The sequence below is a fragment of the Diplotaxodon limnothrissa genome, linkage group LG3 (assembly GCF_057381915.1).
Source record: "Diplotaxodon limnothrissa isolate DT_005_m linkage group LG3, D_limnothrissa_male_GT1.1, whole genome shotgun sequence".
Lineage (NCBI taxonomy): Eukaryota > Metazoa > Chordata > Actinopteri > Cichliformes > Cichlidae > Diplotaxodon > Diplotaxodon limnothrissa.
Genome location: NC_140598.1, coordinates 63978972 through 63997411, shown reverse-complemented (window position 1 = coordinate 63997411; position 18440 = coordinate 63978972). Strand labels below are relative to the sequence as shown.

Sequence of the window (18440 nt, the reverse complement as noted above, 5' to 3'; positions counted from 1 at the left end):
GCACGATGAAGGGTACAGTCTACAATAAACAGCACAGTTAAAAAAAAGGGCCACAGGTGCCTGGTAAGGGCCTTATACTATGAGATAGTGCAGGAATTTATATATTTACAACAGTGATAAAAAACAAAGAAAAAGAAAAATGATGTTAGTAAGACTGACATTTGTAAGGGAGAAGTGCAAATTGCATTAATAAATAAAATGTACAAATTAAATCGTGAGAAAAAGCTGCATGAAGGTATAATACAAAAATGTGTTTGGGACCATACGCCTGACAGGTGTGTTCATCTGTCACAGAATGAAGAGTTATTATACAACTTTACAGAGAGTGGTAGGAATGAGTTCCTGCAGCGTGCTTTATGGCAGCGAGGTTTATGTAGTGCAGAGACAATCAACTAAAAATGGCTTCTGACAACAGAATAGTACCTTGTGTAGCAGATCCACCATTAGTTGTGTACCTGTGTGTGTGTTAATAGGTCAATAAATGGAGCCCTTTGCAAAGTGCTTTGCAAACTGCCAATGGGGAAACGTGTAATGTAAATATAGTCCATTTATCTTTACAAGGGGTGTGCAACATGGTCAAGGTGAATACAGTAGAAAGACCTGACTGACATCATTTCAGTGCGACAAATGACCGCTGCAGGTCTACACCTGTAGGTCAGATACCCTTGTAACTGTTGGTGTTTGTTCAATTTCCAAATGGAAAATGATAACAGTATAGAAATGCTCTGCTCGTACACATTAAAAACATCTCACAAGGTGCATTACTGAGTCAGCCAAGAGTAGAATTATTAAGATGATGACAATGATGAAAGCAAAAATAATTCGGAGAATCTACACTGTAATACTACACATAGCATAACTTGCAAAGGATGTGTGTGAACTGCAATATTAGAAACGCCTTCTTGTATAGCATAACTACAAGTTTTGTATAGGCTTATATGTAATTAATGCATTTTAAAGTAGTAGGTTTGTAAGTTTATCTAAAGCTGTCAGGTGGTTAGGTCTGCTGACAGCAGTCACACACCTCTACAGTCACATGACAGTGATGTCATTCATGCGCACATGTTTACCCGTCCCCATTCGGCCAAAATCCTGTTCGGGCTTTATGAGCTGCCCTCTTTTGTAAACACAGCATGCTTTACCCTTGGCCCACTGTGCGCAGTATGACACAGTATCACTAAGCGCTGTTGTGAATATTCGACTGGAAAGCGGTGTATTTTTGAAGTTTGTCCTCACTGTAAGTGCACTGTATGAATAGAGTTGGCATAACATTATAAGCACCTACAGATAGAAGAATAACACCGATGGTCTCTTCATCGTGGCAGCCGTTAGTGGGTGGGATATGTAAGGGAGCAGGTGAACATTTTGCCCTCAAAGGTGTGTTAGAAGCACGAAAAACTGCAAGCGTAACGATTAGCGTGAGTTTGACGAGCGCCAAACTGTGACTGTTTGGAGACTGAGTCAGAACGTTTCCAAACACTGCAGCTCTTGTGGGATGTTCTCAATCTGCGGTGGCCGGTGTGGGTATCTATGAAAAGTGGTCCATGAAGAACAGTGGTGAACCAGAGACTCGGTCGTGGACAGCCAAGGCTCACTGATAAAACGTGGGGACGAGCAATGGACGAGCTGCCGTTGCTCAGATTAAATGTGGTTCTGATAGAAAGATGTCAGGATACAGAGTGCATCACACAATATGAGGCAGGTGGTCATAATGGGGTTATGTTTCACTTTTGTTGCAGAATTTGTACATTTGTAAGCATTTACAGTCTACACACACTCTGCTGTATCAGTCTCTTGCCCTTGGAAAACATTAACCAGCTTTTAATGTACAAAGACATTTCCTTTTATGGGCTTACACTGCGACCTCACCCTGACAACACCCGAATCTGAACTTGAGCCCTCAGATGTTGGTTGAAAATAAAATCCGGAAGCATCTAGGCCTGTCTGGTCATCTGTCAGCATATATAAGGAAGTGCAGCTCCTCTAGAGCAACAGAGACTTCGCAACTACCTGTGAGAAAGTCTGCGGATTCCTCGAAGATGAAACTCTTTGTGGTGTTAGCGTGCGTGCTGGCAGGCTGCCTGGCAGAGAAACCTCGCCCATGCAGTAAGTAAAAAAGGAAATCGGAGACGAGCTCCGTTGTGGTTACAGTGATAGCTCACTGTTGGGTTCTCATTGCTGTTTTCTCTCGCTGACTTGTAAATATTAATAAATAATTCTGTTTTCTCTTATTTCACGCAGAAAGCCCTCCCCTTCTGACTGGAGCCCTCACTGTTGTGAGTTTATGCTTTGTGTACTTAAAACTTTTGCTGTTGCTATTAATTATGAGGGAGAAATGAGCCTCTGTTGTTGTTGTGCATTAGCAATGTTTGATTGAAACATAAAATATGACCCATTGTTTAATGTTTGGGTGAACAGTGGGTAAAAAGCATTTAAAAAAGAATAAAAGTGTGTCAGCCACTGCATCAGAGTTAGGAATGAGGTGGTCTTGTGGTGTTGAGATACAAGTCCAGACATTTCAGTGCTCAGGTCAAGGTCCAGATTGATGTTTATGGCGAGTGAGCACGTCTGACAGTGTGGAAAGCAAACAAAGAAAATGAAAGTTGTACTTGAACCAAACGTGCAACCACATTTAATTGTCATTCATATTCTGTGTGAACGAGAAAGATGTCAACAATCTTGCATTCTGTTTCTCCAGTCCACACAGAATGAAAAGCTGTGGGTTTATGCCAAATACCTGTACGATGCATGGGGACAAAGGGTCCGGCTCATGGAGCTGGGGAACTACCAGAACAAGTCTTTCACCTATGACGCCCTGCTGCTCTTCAGAGAGGTGACCAAAGCAAACACAAGAACGTCTCAAATATTTGTTTTAGTGTGCAAATCACTGCTGATACGATTCTACTGAAGTGGAGACGCATGAGGCCAACAACACAACATGTTATAAGAAAGTATTTTCTTTCCTTAATGTTTTACTGGAATATAATGGGAACTCGTAAGCATGTGCAACTGACACAATAAAAAGCGGGCCATATTTAAAAAAAACAAAAAACAAAAAAAAACCCCGACAATGACAGCATATTTAATTAGTTTAAGGTTAGCACATCTTTCTCTTGATTAGAATAGATATTGTGGCATAATTTTGGGTGTGAGCACCCATATATGTTATTTCTGTGCTAGGTTTTGGTTGTTATTTCCATCTTCAGCAAACAGAAGTTACTGAAATAACCATCATCTTTAGACTGAATCCTATTGTATGTAACAGCAAAAGAAATTCTCATTCTTACCCCACAACTCATGCACCAGGCTGCCATGTATGAGATCGACGACAAAGCTCGTACATGCAAGAAAAAGCCTCTGAAGGCAGACTTCCATCCTATGGAAATCCCAATAAATTCAACTCTGGTGGGCCAAGCCGTCCTGGGCAGCTCATCTGGACCTGGTGAAGGACTCCTGGTCAACACCTGGACTGGAAATCTTCCTGGAAACACAGGTGAGTTGGCATCTAATGTTCAGAACTGTCATCCTGGCTGTTTATCTGCACTCTGTTTATGGACACATTTCATGTCTGTCCTTCCAGGAAAGTACCTGACCACCTTCACTGAATTCGGATGCATTCCAGTCAACACTATGTACCAGACACAAGAGTATGGATGGATGGTGACAGGGTTCGTTTCCTCTCAAGTCTATAGTGTGAAAAATGTAGAATGAAATACGTTTGCGTCCGTCCAAGTAAAAGCTGTGTCCCTTTTTTTTTTTTTGTGCTCACCAGCTTCTTCAACAACGTCGTTGGGATTTCTGACCCTGGTCAGCTCAACCCCCCCGACTTCTGCCCAACAGAGATGACGTCGAATGGAGAGAAGCCTGAAGATTTCACCAGCTTGTTCTTTAAGCTGCAGTGAAGGCTTCGGCGGGTTTTTATCTTACGCAGTGCACTGAGATCACCAATGTTGGAAATTGGCATTATATAAGTAAAAATGAATGGCATGTAATTGCATGTAAAATGCTGTCTCCCCCGTATTCCTGTTTAAAACATGGAGGACGAGTTTGGCCTCATTGTTCTTTCTGTGTATCTCTAACCGGGATGAACTTTGCAATCTTTTTGGCATGCAGAAAATGATAAAGCGGTTCGACAAATCATCTGGTTTGGTTTGGTTTTTTTGTAACAGGTTATTGCCTGTCATATTTGCTTTTCTTACTTCCCATTTTCTAACACTGTGTTGTGGCCACATCTTGTGTTCATCAATATAAATGTAACGCATGAATGCATGCGGTGTATTTCTTGTTTCATAAGAAAAGGTAAAGAAGGATGTATTCTCACAATCTGTCTATTGACACAAAAAAAACAACATGTGACTTAATGGTTTCAAGAGGAAAAAAAAAAAGTCCTGGAGGATCAAAAGTCTTTATGTTTAATGCCCACCTTGCTGGTTTCCAGTTGTTACTTGCTTTCTGGGTTGGTTCACCAGAGAGGTGACACTAGTCACCTTTACCAGCAGACATAGTTTCTAGCTTGTTAAAGTAGTTTGTGTACATATGAAGTGGGAGTGGTTAAGGTTACAAATGCTGCTCTTTTACATCTACATGCAGTCTATCCTCTCAACTTTCTCTTCAGTCAGCCTTCTAGCTCCTCCCCTTGGTTTGTTAGTTAGGGGTCAAAACAGCTAAAACGCAGTTTCTACTATTAAAAGACATTCCCCTTGACTTTTATTCTCACATAACTGGCGTATTGAGAAATGACAAACAAAAAACTTGGCAGCGAAAACAGAATGGGAGTATCACCTGCTTGTTTTTTAAGGAAGTGATATTTTTGAAGCAGTATCATATGAGCAGCTGTTGCAGAGGAAAACATTCAGATCTGCAATCGAACAGCATGAAGGTCCTCGTCCTGCTTGTGTGCCTGTCCGTGGGCTGTCTCGCTCAGAGACCACGGCATTGCAGTGAGTACGCAAACATCTGAAGAAAGTCCTCTTTCTTCAAATGTCTCCAAATGCAGCAGTTCTCTTGCTTTAGCATCAGAACTGATGGTGCCGATTTGTTTTTGCTTTAGTGTAGAATGACCAAGTTAGCAATGTAGCACATCTGTAGTGTAAATCCTCCAAAATGCTTTAATTTTCACAGGATACCCGCCACTGATGAGCGGAAGCCTGTCTGTGGTAAGTCTCCTCTCATATCCCTCGATTACATTTGAGTGTTGCAATAACAACTGATACTTAATGCAGTTGTTAGTTATTCAGAGTAATCTGTGAGAAGTAATCTGCAATGACGAACATTTGCCTCTGTTTGAAAGTCCACTACAAATCAGAAACTGCTGGCATTCTCCAAGTACATCTATGATGGACTGGGAGAGCGCATCCGCTTCAGACAGTTTGGACTCTATGACAATAAGACCTACCACCTTGATGTGCTTCTACTGTACAGAGAGGTAGCGACGGCACAGCAGTAATATTTGCATTCAAGTTTATCCTGGATACCATAAATGACTGTGTAATGGTGCCCTGTCCTCTAGGGTGTTATGTACAAAATAAACAACAAGAACCGCACATGCACTAAGCAGCATCTGAGCCCTGACTTCCATCCGCTGGCAGTTCCAAGAAATGCCACCCTGATGGGCCAGGTTGTGTTGGGCGCCTCCTCTGGTCCTGGACAGGGAGTCCTGGTCAACAGTTGGTACGGGGAGGAGAAGACGAAGACGGGATCAGGTACAATAAGAGGAAATCAAAGCGAAAAATTGCAAAGTCATGTGTTAGTTTGTAACACATGACATTCTCTTACATAAGCTTGTGTTGATCACAAACAAACCTGCTTGTCTGGTTGCGCTGCCTCGGCTCCCATGTGATCCACTTCTTGTTTCTGCAGCCAAGTACTTTACCACTGTCACCCAGTTTGGATGCATCCCCGTCAGTACTCTGTACCACACCAGCAGCGGTGACTGGGTGGTCAACAGGTCAGTGGGCAGAAGGCTTTTAATATTGTTCTAGAACTTTCATGCATGTTTCCAAAACTATTTGTCACGTTGCGTTTTTTTCCTTAATATTTGCCAGTAAACACTGAACTGGGTCCCTCAGTAGGGCACTGGCTTTTTCTCACACTCTAAAGTCTCTGAGAATCTGTGATCCTGGTTGAAGAAAACTGTTGGCATCCTCTGATTCATTTTTGCTTCATTTGTTTCTGTTTTTCAGCTTCTATAACAATGTCATTGGATTAGTCGATCCCCAAAAACTCAACCCGCCATTTTTCTGCATGAATGCTGAGCAGGGGGATGAAGACGAGCCAGTAACATTTCTCAGCTTGTTTAAAGAATGATTTTACAAATGGTGGTGACAATGATGATGATGATGAGTCACTGAACTGCGTTGCTGCCATTCATAAACAAGCTTCATTTGGTTAAAATTCATGCTAATATTTAATCAGAGTATTTTCATACATATTTTACATTCATCAGATTGAGCAGCGTTTCCTCTAAAATCTATTTTTAATCACACTGTTTCTCTTTTTTAATATTTTCCCATAACAGTTTATCGGTTAAATTAGTGTTTTAACATTTATGTCATAAGAAAATAAAAACAAATTCAGAAAAGTCGAGCCTGATACTTTGTTCCTGATACTTTTTTCACTGATCTGCACAAACTGCAGTAGGAGTGTGGCAATAATCAATACTCACAGACTAACAACACAAAGACTAAAGGCCACTGGTATGTCCCACTGGGTGGCATGTTGGCAAAGTTCAGGAGTATCACACCAAAGAAGATCCTGAAGCTGAAGAAGCATTTTGCCATTCCCACTTCAAGAAGACTTCAAATGAATATTTTAACCTCACACCTTCCACAACAAAACTGGACAAATCAAGAAATAAATCTAATGGCATACATTCTGCTACTTTCCAGATGTTGCAGAGCGTGGTGTAAGGGTATTGCTACACCCTGTCATCCACTGATTGACTGGGGGGGTAGGCAAACTGAGGGCTATCAGCAGTGTCTTGGGCCATGTGGTTGATGTGTGTGAGAACCAGTTTTTCGAGGCATTTCATGGCAATTGGTGTGAGTGCCACTGGCCTGAAGTCGTTTAAGGTGGACATGTCCGGTCTTTTGGAGACTGGTATGATGGTGGAGGATTCGAAAACGCATGGGACTACTGCCTGACAGGTTGAAATGCACAATGCACTGTTACCTCCCAACAAGCATCCCTCATCATCATTTCTTTGTGGCGTTTCTCTCTGTGTGTGAGTAGTCCAGCTTCTTCCCACAGAGGCATTAAAGCCTCAGTGGGGTTAGGTTGTTTTGCCCATAGGTGTGAGCGGTTGTGTTTGTGTTAGAGAGACACCTTTTCCACCCACCCACCCTCCCAAAAAGCTAGAATTGGATGAACCGAATGACATTTGTAATGCATTATGTAAAGCTGCAAGGTATTTAGATGTTTCTCATAAATAAATCTGAGTAACATGAATTAATAAATCAGAAATAATATCTGAATGCGGGAGATCCATCACTGCCAAAAAATATTAATTTGATTGGAAACCATTAATGTGTCTAGCTGATGTTTTTTCTTCCCTTTTCTTTCTTCCCTATTGTAGTGCACTGTAACTTTGGTACTTTGTACCTAGAGCTACTCTTCTGTTTACAAAGAGGAAATGAGCAATGTGGTCGCGACCTGGAAAACACACTGCCACAACATCACAACAACTTTGCCTACTTATCTCTCTATATATAAGTTAGATATATATAGAAGTACTTCCATAATATGATCGCCCAAAACTACTGGGCTTTAAACATTACTAACGTGTACCTAAAACTGCCGTCTCCAGGCCTGGAAATGTTTCTACTCTACTCTACATGTCTTTAAAATATTTCTCTAAAAGAGGCATATGTGTGATGTAAGTATAGAGAACATTTACTTTGCAAATTGTATCACAGTGTTGTGTTCTGCTGGATGGGATTGAAATCCTGGATGCTGGGTGCCTGCTGGCCACTAGATGGCAGTGTGTGACAAGTAATGAAAGAGAGAGATTTCCAAATCTATGCAACTCAAACATGAAACACTGATTTACAGTTCAGAGATGATATTACAATTGTGTTGTATTATTTTATTTATTTATTGGAGTAAAAAGTTTCAGTTATAGAGCAGGATGAGGGGTCACCTGGTAGCAGTAGTAATGGATCCCCCTTAGCTCTCCAACTTCCTGCACCCCAACATCTGCTGTCATCACTCCCGGATCCTGTGCAGCCGTCTCCAGCCAAATAAGCCTGGAGTCAGGGTCCTCATCAGAAAACTGGAGCAAGGACCCTGAACTCCGCAACACCCTTAAACACTGCTTCAAGACCAGGCTGGCATTTCGCTTCCCCTCCCTGGACCTTAACAAGGCATCAGTGGTCCCCTTGTCAATTATAAGGTCCACAGTACTAGGACTGAAGCGTTTATCAAGCTGTGTGCAGTCCAGCTCTACGAACTCAATTTGAGAAGAACAGCTGTGAGGTTGAATGGCTTTAGCTTGAATGTGTTCCTGCATTAGTTTCACAGCTATGGGGGAAATGTCAGCACAAGTGACATGGACGGAGACAGGAGAGTGCCTGTAGATAGAGGGTCCCAGTGCTGACGTACCACAGCCCATATCCACCACCTGGAGCGCAGCGTCTGGGCGAGACATAGTTTGCAAGAGGGGCATGATGAAGTCTCGGACAGAATCGAAACCAAAAAACCACTCAAAGTTTTTGAAGGTGGCTTTCCCGCTGCTGGTCTCGGTGTAGAAGCGGTCCCAGGTTGCTTTCTTATCCATGTTTTCAATCAGTTCAGCTACAGTGAAACAAAGATGGGACACAGGAGTTATCAGTAATACACAAAACATCGGTTATTTTAGCATGATCATGACTGAGCTCTTTTCTTAGGTTATAAATAGACATTAATAGTTTCTTTTGAGGAAGTTCCCTCAACTTTAATGTGATTTCCAAGTTTATACAACAGCAGTGTGTATAAGATACATTTATGCATTGCTGATATTGTTGTAAAGATGCACAAAACCTTTCAGTCAAATCCACGTGATAAACATGCTTTGCTGTTTGGTTCAGCTTTTCGGAAGCTGCGGTTTATGATGTTGTTGACAGGTGTTTGGCTAAGTGTTGCCCAACTGTGGTCTGCACAATTGTTTAGAAGGCACACTGCGGCTGCGATTAGAGACTTAAAGCACATCTTTCTACACAGCTACGATGACCTTTAATGGGCTTTAATGTGTAAACTAGCAGCCGACTGTACTACAGGACTACCTCGTGGTACAACTGCTTTTTTTTCAGTGAATAAGTCACTAGCTTGCACCCCAGTCACAGCAGAGTCCTTCGTCTCTGTGAATGGCTAAGGTGTTGTAGCTAGTTGCTAGCTGTAGCTTATTAGTCTGCAGTCACGTGTAGCATGAAATGTCATGAACACATTTCAGTCAGGCTAGCCTGGTATTAAAAAAATATAACATGTTTATACATACCAGTTAGAGAAGAATGATACCGCAAATAAGCCCCCAAAACTCTTCTGCCTGACAAAAATGACTTTAAAAACGGAGACATCTTGCCTTTCACTCTAACCTTTAACGTAAGAGTTCTCACTTTGGTATTTTTTCTTGGTACCAACAGGACTCAACGTCCATAAAATGCTAAAGAGCAAAGTATTTTATGGTTATAGACGATCTTTGGTTCGGTTATGCTGCAGTGACGGAACTGCGCATGTGTGTGAGTGCAAGCGTAAACAACATACACCCACTTAACCATTCTGTCAAAAAGCAGCTGTCCGTGTACATCACTGACATCTGTATATTGAGAACTACATATCAAACGCTTTCTAGGTACCAAAAACCTTTTAACATGTACGTTTTCTCTTGTAGGTCATATACAATTTATTACTGTATAGTCCCATATTCTTCTTTCTCCTCTCCCTGCAGGAATAATGCAATAATGCTTTCAATTCAAGTATGGTTATACCAGGTTCCTACAGATGGATGCAGCACAGTTCTGACATCAAATATTCATCAACGTGCAGTGTTGTTTACACAAAAAGACTTAGAACGTTATTCTCAACTTTCAATATTTAACTGAAAAACAAAAATCATACTGACACAAGAAATAAGATGTAAATTGCTTTAATAAAACTCAATGAAACGCAGTGTAACAAAGGAAAAGAAACAAAGCAAGTAGATAACATTTACAACCACAAAAGAAAAAAAAACCCTGTACAACTCTAAATGGTTGGAGTCACTTCTATATTTCCAAAGATTTTTTTTTTTTAATTTAATCATTTTGTCATGACTGAAGGTAAATTTGGGGGTTTGGGGCAAGAAGGGCAAATGAGGCAAGTAATGTGATTTTCTCTCTCTTTTTCGTTTTTTTTTTTCCAAATACACGAGTGTAATCTCATACACAGATGTACGCTTCATCAGCATGGCTGCTGGTAGGATTTCTTGAATGCGCTGCTGCGGCACACAGCAGGAGATGCATGAGATGGGCTGTGGCCAGGAGTGCTATTTGTACAAGATGTCGTAATGGCCAGGTCTATAGAGGAGGAAGATGCGGGGGTCTCCGCCTTCGGGAAAGACGTGGTGATTGACTGTTCCTCCCTCTCCTCTATCCATGTACTCCACCAGAATGGATACGTCCAAGGCCTGAGCTAAGGCGATGATGTGAATGTGGTCACTTTCTTTAGACATTGGCTCTACCTCCTTGGAAAAAGAGAAGAAAAAAGCACATTAGGTGCGAGTTTCAGACAATAAAACGTGTTTTTTGTACCAGAATGGCAAACAGTCATAACATGTCATAACAGTTCAACAGTTATGTACATTATATTTAAATTTAAAAGCAGGAAAATGATTATCTACGTAGGGAAAACCTTCACCTGCTGGCAGAACTCCTTGACAGTGCGCCCACCCTCTATGAAATGCTGAAAGAAGGTATGCTGTCGCTGCAAGTAGCCTGAGGTGAGCAACCGCAGGTACACCACCACATAGTCTGATACGTTCTGGTCATTGAAGGAGTTCAGCAGCTCCTGCAGGCTCGGCTGTTTCTCACATAGCTCAATCAGGTCCATGAACTAGCAAGAAAAACAAGATTTACATGTTTAGACTCATGTACTCAGGCCTCAGCTTGCCAACTTTCTATTTAACTGGCCAAAACATGTGCTCTGGCAGATGGCCATCTAAAATTGGCTAATCAATAAGGAAAAATCATTTGCACCTTAACCAACATAACAAATGATATGCTGTCAATCAGGTTGAGGGTTTTACACCTCTTTTTTTAAGCTTATTTACAGCAACAATGTAAAAAAAAACCAGACAATAAAACAAATGTATCTAACTAGATGACATCCATTTGCATTTGTAGCAACTTCACAAAAATAGTCATTTAGGTTTGCCAGAATACTCACAGTATTGTGAAAATCTTCAATAGTAAACTCAGTGAAACCTTCGTTAACCAGATCCAGTTTACTTTTAGCTGCAACTGCTTTGAACCTGATGAGACAAAATGTGTATTTAAAAAGTAAAAATTGTAAATATTACAGCCGCCTATGTGCTTATCCGAATTTTAAAATATTGAAAACAGAACACAGTGTACTGCCCACACACACTCATACATCCAATGAACAGACAGAACAGCAGCAGAACGCATTTAAAACGTCTGAGATGATGATGAAGTGTGAATTTGAGCATAGACACTAACAGCCAGCAGAGCACACACAGTAACCACTCTGGCACTCACCTCTGAAGTTCTTTGCTGTCATCTAGCAGGGACTCGAGATGTGCAAAGCCAAAGGCTCTGTAGAAACAGTTTCCATCTGGTCGCGTCTTGCGAATGTACGAGTATTTTTTGTGCAGGTCCTGTAATAACAATAATTTTAAAAAATCTGTAACACCAGATCCAAAACAGTTTTTGCGAATTTAAACAGAGAAACTTTGGATTGACGTGTGGCTGCAGTAACCTGAGAGGTGCAGCGCTCTGACTGACCTTGATCTTGAGCTGATAAACCGTGTCATCCTCAGCGTACTCGCTCTGCAGCACCGACAGGTCCTGTCTGTCTGACACTAAAGGGTTACTGTTGGCTATCTGCACAACCACACACACAAAATTGCAAATTAGTCATTGCAATCCATCTCAATACTTGTTTTTAGACTTTTTATTAAACAGTATGTCAGTGATTATGCATTAGTGACATTTCTTTTTATGCTCATCATAATCTCACAGCTGTGCACATAAAGCCTGTTACAGGTCAAGGTCAGTGTAATTACTGCACAGATAGATTCTCAAAGAAATGCATCTCATTTGTGTTCAGAGTGCAAATGATGCTTTTATAGCCCTGTCCACATGTCATCTGAGATTTCTGAAGTTGTAACTGTGAAAAAATAAAAATAAAAAATAAATAAATAAAGACAGTGGAATAGGGCTGCCACAAACGATTATTTTGATAGTCGACTAGTCACCGATTATTTTTGCGATTAGTCGACTAATCAGATCATCATCCATTGAACGTAAAAGTACAGCTTATTGCACCAGCAGCATCTGCTCTTATATAACTATCATTAGCTTACAGCTTTAAGTGTTTAAGGTCTGTGCTAACTAAAAATAAAGACAAGATGATAGTTAATTGAATTTTAATTAAATGTGCAGATTGTTTCGGTGGAGTTTAATAAACTCAGCCGATTTACTCAGGAACAAATAAAATACTGAAAAAAGCCAAACAATAACATTTTTAAGTTATCTAAGTGACTTATATATCATGTTTAACCTGAGTAGGGCGGTGGGTTTGAAAACGATCTGCCGGGAGTCCGGTGCTCTCATGGCCCCCGGCTAGCTATCGAGCTAGTGGGTAACAGACGTCTCTGAAAACGTCGGAGCGCTTTTGAAAATATGTGGTGTCCTGATAAACTGAGCCGATATTTGAGGTTTACACAGCTACATTCTCGCCTGAAAATATGTTAAACGTTTATTTTGTGACCCAGAAAGAATAATAAGAGTAATATTAAAACTAACTAGCTGCCGCCATTGTTGACAACTGCGCTGGGCCGCGCTATGAATTCTGGGACACAGTTTCTTCTTCTTCGGGGTTTAACGGCAGCTGGCATCCTTGTACATGCAGTGCTGCCATCTTCTGTTTCAGTCCGTTATTACACTCTTAAATCCTGCTACTTATTCCTGCTTTTGGGATCTTACAAAGCTTCAAACGACGCGTCGACTATTAAATCAGTCGTCGACGATTTTGATAGTCGACGTAATCGTGACTAGTCGACTAATCGTGGCAGCCCTACAGTGGAATGTGGAAATTTGCTCATCCGGATCCCGAGAATAACACAAAGTCATCTTTATTTCTTTTTGCTTTCCAAACTAAAGGCTTTCTTACCTCCTGCTGAATCCGGTCCTGTTGAGCAATTATGGCCTCATCATATGCTAGGCAGTTCACTCCTGTAAGACAAAGGTGACATATTTAAGAGGCTTCAGGAGTAGAGTAGTACTTAAATGACATACTGGCCGACATGGAGGATGGTGAAGCTGTGGCATTGGGATTTTAACTGCACATCAGACTAGAAGCAGATTTACAATACCATAAATGTAGTAGCATTTATGGTGCTATATACAGACAATAGCACTGTAACAGTTCTGAAACTGAGACTGAAACTGCCCTACAAACATCTACAGTATCAAAGCACAACTCCATCTTCCCAAACTGTGCAAGCTGTATAGAGGTGTTAATGTTTCGTCAAAGGATGCTAGTCTGAGAAAACTCTAATGTTTAAAAACTGATTAGGTTAACGTCTTTAGTAGAGGGACCCTAATGTGATCTACTGCCCAGATCTGTGGTTTAAAAAAATGAAAAAATTGAAAAAAGGATGAACTGAAAGCTAGTTCCACCTTCTAGTGTTTCAGAAAGTTAGGATGCAAGCGTTTGCTACTAGGAAAACAACTGTTGCACAAATTCAATATTTGGATTGGATATTGATCCGATACCAACCGTGAAAACTGGACCGGCTATCAGTGATAACGAGCCAGCCCATTCGATTCACTTCTGTGTTGCTCTGTGTTTACTTTGCCACGTGTATCCTAGAGCTGTTTTCTTTTAATTCACTAACAAATACCAAAAATTGTATAGAATTATATTTATTTATTCATTCCTTTTTAGTTTTTTCAAAGTTAGGAAATGTTTTAACTTGAGTCTCGTGTTTCCTGAAACATAAAAGAATACTTTCTAGTCTCTTGCTCACATTGATATAGATTATTCAATTAAAACTGGTATCCTATCGCTAGTCAGTATTAGCAGTTAGCAAAGCTAAGGTATCGGTATTGGATGGGATTCAGAACAAGCCGATTTGGGCCATCGCTGACTGCATTCATTTTTACAATTGGTGTGTTTAAGCAGATGTGACCTAGTGACACTGTCAGTGTACCTGCATTGCACCTGCAACGCTGTGTGACAATGTAATACCCGAACAAGCCAGGGACTAAAACTGAAATAACTTTATATTACTTGGTTATTCTAGGATATTTTTTAAAAACGCCTAGCTTGGATTTAGCAATCACAATTAAATGCGACTACATTATCTTGGATGTAAAAATAAATAAATAAACTTGATTACCCGTAATACAGTGTAGGTAAGGAACTAGTATCTTAATAAAAGTAACGGTGCCAGGTCCTGCATGTCGTTTTGCTTTAAATGTTTGTCTTTTGTCAAAAAGCCCTTTTAGCTCGGTGTTTTCCTTCTCACTGGCGAAACCACTGATTTCGTTATAATGCCAGACAGCTGCATGTAAACAAAATGTAATAAAATCTGGAATAAATCAATTGACAAAGACACACTTCCCCTTTCCGTTTTCGTCACCTGCCGACACCAATAAGCAAACAAGAGCGCATTTAGCCCTTGGTCAGCATTTAACATGAAAACAAGTTAACCTACAAGCTAACGTCAGTCAGCTAAACTTGGCTAGCGCGACTTGTGCGAAAACAAAACAAATTTTAGCCACGACGACAGTCGCAGTTTTACAAACTAAAAATACGACGTCTTTTCTTTAATATTAAGTACACATTTTAAGCATTTCCAAAAGTCAAAACCTCTGGAACTGTCACTCACTGCTGCCCTGACATTAACTAAACAAGCTTTTTTTTCTTTGTGTAGCAGTGGCAGCTAGCTAACGTTAGCCCAGAAGCTCTGGCCTCTGTGTGCCCCTCACCGCTGCACATCAGCCAGATTCAGCACGGAGGAGGTAACGGCTGAAACGCTTTACAGATGCTCGTGTGAATAAGAGCTTTGTTTAGAAGAGAAATGACAGCGCACTTTGCTTGACATTTGTTGGTGTAACTGTTTCTCTCACCCTCCATCTCTCCCTGTGATGACTCTTGCTGCTCCTCCGCCATCTTAGCTGCTGAGATCGGTTTCCTCCCTCCGCATGACATCACTCGTCGCACACTTCCGAGCGCAGGTCAACGGTAAACTTACTTTATTTACTTACTTATTTATTTATTTATTCATTCATTCATTCATTCATTCATTCATTTAGTTGGTGGGCAACCTTTTCGCATGAATAATGACTTTGTTAACAAAGCTAAAGCGTCGTACGAGGCTTCCAGTAAATAATGCATTTATTTATATAATTACAGTATTATACCATATTTAATATACATTTATTTCTTTATTAATTAAAAACTTTAACTAAAATGAATAGAATATTTGGTAGTGTTGTCAAAGGGTTCGTGTTGTTGCTCCACGCCATTATAACAGGTTTCTTTTCTGAGGGTCAGGCAGGATTATGAGGCAGGTGAAGTGTGCAGTCCTTCCACAAAACCATGGACCCTCACAGACCTGTACAGTCACTGGTTTGGGGTCATTTGTTTAATTGCAAACATGGGGAAAATTATGCACTAATTCACTCTAAAATTAGAAGGGCTAAGGAGTTAGAAAATCCCTGCATACGTTAGTTCTAAATGGCTTGTTTTTATTTATTAAGTTAGTGGCTGTTCTTTAGTATCTATGATGAAGGTAAAAATACCACAAACAATTCGTTTTGTACATTCATCCTCTGTGATTTTGAGTTGGCCCTTTCCTGTCAGTATAAAGGTGTTTAACTGCACATTTGATCTTAGTATTAGAAAAAGCAGAGCACTTTCAACAACATATCTAAATATAAACACATAAATGTAAGAAATCTCTTGCGTCTCTCTTTGGGCATACATTTTAAGAAATAAAAGTGTCAAATTACATTTCTAAAAAAAATGGTAGCTCATTCTCCAGTCTGCCCTGTTATTACAAAACAACGTTTTTCTTAATTCACAGGAAACATCCTGTTTTTTAAATGTATTTATTTATCTTTTTTGTTTTGTTTTGTTACTATGGATGAAAAAAGAGACATTTTGATAGTATCAGAATCAGTAGTTAAAAAAATAACAGAAAGGGTCCTGTCATCTAATTGTTTATCTATTAGTTTTGATGCATGAATTTCCATAAGGGAGGGGAAAACATTAAGATGCATGGAAAAATTAAACTCCATCATATTTATCATAGCTGTCCAGTGGTCTGAACTGGAGTCTTTACCAGACCGATTTATGTTTGACACCCTTGCCCAACAGTACTCTTAGGAAAACCCCAACAATCACAACAACAAGCGCATATGAGTAAGCACTCTGTGACAGTGGGGAGGAAAAACACCCTTTTAACAGGAACAAAGTAGGGCAGAACCAGCCTTGAGGAAGGCTGCCACTCCTCCTGCTGTGCCTGTGGTTCGAGGACTCTGACAGTTAGCATGACTCAGTGGGTGCTGGTTCATTTAAACATATTCATCCTGTTGCAACCAAGATGACTACATTAACTCTGATGAAGCAATTGGATATATGGACAATGCACAGTGGTAGAAGCCATTGGACAGGAACTAAAAATATAGTAAATTATTCAGTGGCCAAGATGTTTCTTTAAGGTTTAGTTTGCTACGATAACTACAACAAAAGAGCAAAAACTGTTGGTATCCCAACGTCCCCGCTTTGAGCAAGTTCTGTTTCAAGTGAAAAAACCCATCTGATGTGATGATGAAGCTCCTATTACAAGGAGAGCCTCTGGGGAAGGAGACCAGAAGTCCCAGGAGCTGCAGTGAAAAGGTTAATTAGCCTCCTAATTCTGCAATTAACAGTACCTACTGAGTGAGAGCACTGAGACTGAAGAGGCAAGAATTGGCGTTACTTGAACATTTTTTGATTTCAGCTGTGAGGGCAGATGGGTTTAAATACCTGGGATCAACCAAAGCAACAGACAGTGAACATAGGCAGCAAAAAAACCCATAAGGGAAGGTTTAAAAGTGAGACCTGCTGTGATGTATGATTTGGAGATGAAGTCGGGAGGCGGAGGTGGCAAAGATGTTCTTTGGGAGCAAGACTAAAGAGGGGGATTATGGATGAAGTAAAGGAGGACATGCAGACGGTTGGTAGAGACAGACTGGAGCAGCTCAAAGAAGAAGAAAACTACAAAATGTAATAGTTTCTGTGCCTTCAGTTTTTTCTACAATATAAAAAATAGTTTAAAAAATGAATGAACAGGGGTAACTAAAGTGCTGTACACCTGCACCTTTAGAAAAACCACATACATTTATTTCAACCCATCAGTACTAGCTGATAACCATCCAAAGCTCTCCAAATAATTAGAAATCCAGGCAAATGTCCAAAAAGATCATCTGGATCACAATCTTTCATAGTTGGTTAGTTCTGCAGTTTGTTGCCTCAGTCAGGCCCCTGCACTTTCCAGCAGTATACACCAGGGGGCGCTGTCTGCAAATGCATTTGCTTTCAGACATTATGGCTTCTCATTTGTTAGGTGCTGCCAGATAATAGTCACACATCACTTTAAGTTTGCCACAAACTGTCCCAGCACACTTTTTACACAACTAAAACAACATCAGACAAGTGTCTCGGAAAAAAGTCGTATTTACAGCAGATAACATAACAAAAAGGAAACAATACAATTATACAATTGTACAATAAAATGTATGTAACAAACAATATAATACTTCATATTTGTCAGAATAGCAAACCTGTTTTTTTTTTTCATGTTTTCCCTTTGGCACATTTTCCCCAATACTCATAACAGATATTTTTTTTAAAAATGTGTACACAGATAAACAATACATGTTTGGCTTTTATGCTGCAATCAAAGGCTGTAACATGTCCCTGTGAAACTCCTTTTGGAAAGACACGGTCCTCTTTTGGAGGAAATGTTCCAAACTGTACAGAAAGTCCATGTGTGGCAACCTTTTTTTCATTTCTATGATCTGCTTTGTGAGAATCCAGGAATACTTACAGACTCTGATCAATTCTAACTATGTTTTCCAAATGTTTGGCAGCTTTTCCAGATTCCATTGACGTTGACATTCATACTGTGTGTGTAAACATCGACAGACTGAACATAAATGCACTCTAATGTATTAAGTGTGCATGCTTCGTATATG

The 18440-nt window shown here is 40.3% G+C and overlaps 4 protein-coding genes across 4 annotated transcripts; 2 read left to right on the top strand and 2 right to left on the bottom strand.

The window, feature by feature from the left end:
• The first annotated feature begins 1918 nt into the window (after positions 1-1918).
• Positions 1919-4184, top strand: LOC146636910 (ependymin-like). The gene is made up of 6 exons (XM_085351115.1): positions 1919-2106; positions 2242-2276; positions 2699-2833; positions 3307-3493; positions 3581-3668; positions 3773-4184. The coding sequence occupies exons 1-6, from the start codon at positions 2040-2042 to the stop codon at positions 3900-3902; spliced, it is 642 nt and encodes a 213-aa protein (XP_085207241.1). The 5' UTR covers positions 1919-2039; the 3' UTR covers positions 3903-4184.
• Positions 4185-4662: 478 nt separating this feature from the next.
• Positions 4663-6595, top strand: LOC146636909 (ependymin-like). The gene is made up of 6 exons (XM_085351114.1): positions 4663-4940; positions 5122-5156; positions 5291-5425; positions 5510-5702; positions 5860-5947; positions 6183-6595. The coding sequence occupies exons 1-6, from the start codon at positions 4826-4828 to the stop codon at positions 6304-6306; spliced, it is 690 nt and encodes a 229-aa protein (XP_085207240.1). The 5' UTR covers positions 4663-4825; the 3' UTR covers positions 6307-6595.
• A 1488-nt stretch (positions 6596-8083) lies between these two features.
• On the bottom strand, positions 8084-9548 carry cskmt (citrate synthase lysine methyltransferase). The gene is made up of 2 exons (XM_085351113.1): positions 9470-9548; positions 8084-8790 (listed from the first exon to the last, which is right to left on the bottom strand). Exons 1-2 carry the CDS (start codon positions 9546-9548, stop codon positions 8114-8116), a joined length of 756 nt encoding a protein of 251 aa, XP_085207239.1. The 3' UTR covers positions 8084-8113.
• Positions 9549-10141: 593 nt separating this feature from the next.
• Positions 10142-15408, bottom strand: LOC146636907 (ubiquitin thioesterase OTUB1-like). The gene is made up of 7 exons (XM_085351111.1): positions 15327-15408; positions 13363-13424; positions 11973-12071; positions 11727-11845; positions 11395-11479; positions 10867-11061; positions 10142-10693 (listed from the first exon to the last, which is right to left on the bottom strand). Exons 1-7 carry the CDS (start codon positions 15406-15408, stop codon positions 10496-10498), a joined length of 840 nt encoding a protein of 279 aa, XP_085207237.1. The 3' UTR covers positions 10142-10495.
• Positions 15409-18440: the final 3032 nt, after the last annotated feature.

Coding starts and splice junctions, on each gene's coding strand:
- LOC146636910 (XM_085351115.1), top strand. CDS start 2,040: ATGAAACTCTTTGTGGTGTTAGCGTGCGTGCTGGCAGGCTGCCTGGCA. Junction 2,277..2,698: donor TGACTGGAGCCCTCACTGTT/GTGAGTTTATGC, acceptor CTGTTTCTCCAG/TCCACACAGAATGAAAAGCT. Junction 3,669..3,772: donor TATGGATGGATGGTGACAGG/GTTCGTTTCCTC, acceptor TGTGCTCACCAG/CTTCTTCAACAACGTCGTTG.
- LOC146636907 (XM_085351111.1), bottom strand. CDS start 15,408: ATGTCATGCGGAGGGAGGAAACCGATCTCAGCAGCTAAGATGGCGGAG. Junction 13,425..15,326: donor ATCACAGGGAGAGATGGAGG/GTGAGAGAAACA, acceptor TTTGTCTTACAG/GAGTGAACTGCCTAGCATAT. Junction 11,846..11,972: donor TTTATCAGCTCAAGATCAAG/GTCAGTCAGAGC, acceptor TTGTTATTACAG/GACCTGCACAAAAAATACTC.
- LOC146636909 (XM_085351114.1), top strand. CDS start 4,826: ATGAGCAGCTGTTGCAGAGGAAAACATTCAGATCTGCAATCGAACAGC. Junction 4,941..5,121: donor TCAGAGACCACGGCATTGCA/GTGAGTACGCAA, acceptor TAATTTTCACAG/GATACCCGCCACTGATGAGC. Junction 5,157..5,290: donor TGAGCGGAAGCCTGTCTGTG/GTAAGTCTCCTC, acceptor TCTGTTTGAAAG/TCCACTACAAATCAGAAACT.
- cskmt (XM_085351113.1), bottom strand. CDS start 9,548: ATGTCTCCGTTTTTAAAGTCATTTTTGTCAGGCAGAAGAGTTTTGGGG. Junction 8,791..9,469: donor GTATCATTCTTCTCTAACTG/GTATGTATAAAC, acceptor GTTTCACTGTAG/CTGAACTGATTGAAAACATG.